This window comes from Buceros rhinoceros, unplaced genomic scaffold (genome assembly GCF_000710305.1).
Source record: "Buceros rhinoceros silvestris isolate BGI_N320 unplaced genomic scaffold, ASM71030v1 scaffold1967, whole genome shotgun sequence".
NCBI lineage: Eukaryota > Metazoa > Chordata > Aves > Bucerotiformes > Bucerotidae > Buceros > Buceros rhinoceros.
The window spans coordinates 1-4002 of NW_010421355.1; the positions used below are offsets into that span (position 1 = coordinate 1).

The 4002-nt window shown below is 42.2% G+C and overlaps 1 protein-coding gene across 1 annotated transcript in view; it reads right to left on the bottom strand.

The window, feature by feature from the left end:
* Positions 1-511: 511 nt before the first annotated feature.
* Positions 512-4002, bottom strand: part of NPNT (nephronectin) — a gene marked incomplete at both ends in the record, with an annotated part of 35104 nt that continues 31613 nt past the window's right edge. Inside the window, 3 exons of the mRNA XM_010139599.1 lie at positions 512-684; positions 814-1036; positions 2789-2911. Coding sequence (XP_010137901.1) covers positions 512-684; positions 814-1036; positions 2789-2911 — 519 coding nt within the window. The remainder of the gene's footprint in view (positions 685-813; positions 1037-2788; positions 2912-4002) is intronic.

The following is a 4002-nucleotide window of genomic DNA, read 5'->3' on the forward strand; positions in this document are numbered from 1 at the left end:
GTGAGCCCTCCCTTGTCCCTTGTCTTGACCTGGAAGTTGTTAGTTTTATTTCCTCCTGCTGGAGGGATGGAGCAACTGTGTGGTGCTTAGTCACCAGCCAGGTCTAAACCATGACACTGTCTAAGAATGACTCTCAACTCTCTGAATCTGAATTCATTAACTATTTATGAGTATGTTGAATTTCAAAGTTTTTTCAATAAACATCTTTCATTCTTCAAAATTTCCATCTGAAAGTGTAATTAGGTTAAGTACTTTACAGGACAGCACGCTCACAAATAATTTCGGGAAAAAAACCTGAAATTTTTGGTTGAAATGATCCAGAACTTCCTCCACACATTTTTGTAAGGTCAAAAGATCAATTATTTGTATAGCTTTACCATATGAACACTTCCAGTTTCATGTCTTTGTTCTCACTGATAAAGCGTTCCAAAAAAACAAACAGTACAGTTCATGCTTTCACCTCACTGCATCCACAATTCTGACAAACGAAAGGGTATGAAAAATTACTTACTGAACACATCTCCTCGAGGTTTCTGAGGATCTATCTGGATCCTGTTGTCATCTGTAATTCCTTGGGAAGATGTGGTTTCAATGGGGACACGTGAAGGCTCTTCAGTTATCAGAGGAGTTCTTTGTGGTGGTAGCGTAGGTCTTAATGTTGTAGGTTGAGGTGGTGGTGGAAGTCTTGTCACTGGCTTTGTTACTGGCCCTGTTGTCACCAGCACATACCTAGTGGTTGGCTTTAGTGTCAGTCGAGTCGTTGTCCCAGGTGTAGGACGAGTCGTTGGCCCGGGCGTAGGACGAGTCGTTGGCCCGGGTGTAGGACGAGTCGTTGGCCCGGGTGTAGGACGAGTCGTTGGCCTGGTCACTGGCCTTTCTGTAACAATAGCAGGTACATATGGTGGTCTGAGGGTCTGCTTTTTGCCTCCAACATCAGGAATCCTATTGGTTATACCACTGCCTCCTTTAGGGAGTGTGCTGTTGCCCTTGAATATATGATATGGATCAGGTGGTTCAATCATAACATTAGGAATAACTGCAAAGAGAATCAAAATGGGACTAAAATGGGCATCTGAGTCTCTTGCTCCAGAAACCCAGCAATATATTTCATTATGGCACAGTGCCTTTGGTGAAATCATTTATCTTCTTCTAAGCGTTCCCACTAATTAGAAACATACTTTAGCATCAGCACTGCTGAATTATCACATCCTTTTAGATGGTACCTCTTGCTACAGCAGTTTAGAGATGATTTAGAATGACTGAAGGCCATAAGACTTCCATCCCCACCTCCTCCCAAGCATTCCTTCAGAGGCTGTAAAATTTACCCAGAAGTACCGTTAGTAAGAAAGCGTGGACAGGAAGACACGTGTTAAGCAGCCCTCTAAACCACACACATTTGTACTCAGGAGTGGAGGTGAGTTAAGATTCCAATGTTACAATCATTTTGCTCATGGATGGGCAGATACCTTTGGCTTTAGGAAGTTATCTCCACTTCTTCTAAACTTTTTTCTTTGTCAATAAGCATTAATCACTTCAGAGATTGAACCTAAGCCAAGAGCTTTCATTTGGATCTTCACCTTTGCTAAAGAAAACGGCCCTTTTTCAGCCTCCACAGAAGGAAGTGGTGAACTCAGCACCACCTACACCACACAGCGTAGGTGCCTACAGTACCATCTCCTCCAATACTCCACAAAGAAAGGACAACAGATTTTCATTTGGTTTCACACGGGGAGTTTCTGCAAATGTGAAATCCAGGAACGTGTGTTTTGTTATTTATAATTTTCTATTTGTTAATAAGCCTTTTACATCTCACTGGAGATCTTAAAAGTCCCAGTACGAATCCTAGTCACATGTTTCCTGTACAAGTGTTTCAAGTATGACACACACTTAAAATGAAGAAAAAACATTTGTTAAACGATGATTTGTTTGATGATAGCAGGAAAAAAGGTTTCATCTCTGGCCATCTCTTTATTACCATTGTTCTAAATACCCTGAGGTTTTTCCATTATGGTATATTGGTATATAAAATATAAAATGCACCTTAGGACTACGCCCTGGTAACAGATGTGAAGTGTGTCCACACGTAACTGAAAGCACTCCGGTTCTGAAAGATCCCTATCACATTACCATGACAGCTACAGCCAATGGAAACAAGTCTGCAATGGTGCTGCTCTTTAAAGAGATCGGTGAGTCACCAGACTATAACCCACAGATGAACACAGGGTCCTCAGAAAGATTCAGCAGATGTCACAGAGCTGCACAATCCTGAGGGATGTCAAATGTGGGGGAGCTCCAACGGCCAATTCTGTACCAAAAGGGATGGCTGCTTCTTCCAAGAGAGAAGCGAGGAAGGGAATTCTCCAACGAGGAATTCTTCCAGAGAACTCCTTCCTCTCAGCTCTGCTCACATCTCTGGAGCAGTGGGGAGTAGCTGGGGTGAGCTGCTGAAATGGGCCAGTGGCAGAGTGTGTATAAGAACAGGGTATGAGTAACACACACTGTGTGACCAGACCTACCCTACTTAGTTGTTCTCATCCTGAAGCCATCTCTAGAATGAAGCTGTGAATAGGGAGAGGTGAATTTCATTCTAATTATGAAAATGTCTCAGGAAAAGGTATTTTTACCAAGGCATGCCAAGACTTAGAGAACTCAGACTACATTCCCTGGCCTCTTCTTAAGTATTAAAAATAGTTGAGAGAACTGGAGCCTGATGGTGCTGTATCTCAAAATTTACAACACGGGCCAAATTTACTTTCAGAATTCCTTTTTTTAAAGGAGCATTACATACGTATGCAGTTTGTTCCATTGTCTCTGTATCCTTCTTTACACTTGCATTTGTAGGATCCTGGTGTATTGTAACATCGTGAAAAACTACCGCACTGATGGTGGCCAAGGGAACATTCATCTATATCTGCAACAGAAAGTTACATAAAAAAATCATTTACATCAAAGGAACTTGACTTTCTGCTTACCTCTGAAATAATACCAACAGTAGTATGGTCATTAGGAAAACATCAGTTTGGAAAAAATTGAATAAAACTGAAATTGGGAAAAGGAAGACAGACAGTCAGAAGTCAATGTGGTGATACGAAAGTCAAGGTAAAAGGGACTACTGTGCAACTCTGGTATTGCTCAGCTTATACCTCAGCATCAGCTTCAGCAATGTGCAGTGGGTAGACTGCAGCAGAGCTCATGAAGATCACAATTTTAATAACCACTTCTTAAAGGTGACATGGTAAGAAAAGGAAAACTGAATGCAGGAATATGCATGTTCTTAACCGCACAGGTATTAAACTGTTTTTTGATAAATTGCTTCCTCTGCTATACATCTGTATAGATGTTTCTACATCAAGCAGAAACTGCTTCAAAACTCTTACGTGGCATTTCCATGTTTGTCGTTAGCAGTGCAAGCAAAAAATTCCAAATTCCAGTGCTGTGCATTGAGATTTCTCCCCCCAAAATACACTTAGACAAACATAAAGCAATGCCTCATTATCTCCGCGTATCTCTTTTTTTTTTTTTCAGTGAAAGGGTCATAACCAGTTGAGACCTTAGGAAACTAAGGCAGTGGGAGCTGGGAGTATCTGTGTTGAAGGGCATACACCAGCTGCATTCCAGTCTCATGTCCAGATGAAGCCAGGCTATTTCCCAATCCCTACTTTTTCTCTATCTGTCTTCAGGGGAAGGAAAGCTGGGCAGCCTGAGTTGGAAGAAGCTGGGATGTGCTCTAGCCACATTTTCTTACCTTGGATCTAGGGGCATGCTATGGAGCACTCCTGTGTTACAGCTCAGACATAGCCTAACCTCATACGCTGGTATCGGTCCGAACCGATAACTAACTGCCTGTGCACAGTGAAACCTGTGGGGACAAAGACTTCAGAAAGAAGTTCCTGGGGTCATCAGCTCTGCCCTCCCACTAGCTTCTACAGGAGAACCAGTTACAGGAATGAGGGCCAAATATATGCTTTCTTTTTCACTGTCTATTTCTGGAGTCCACTCTTT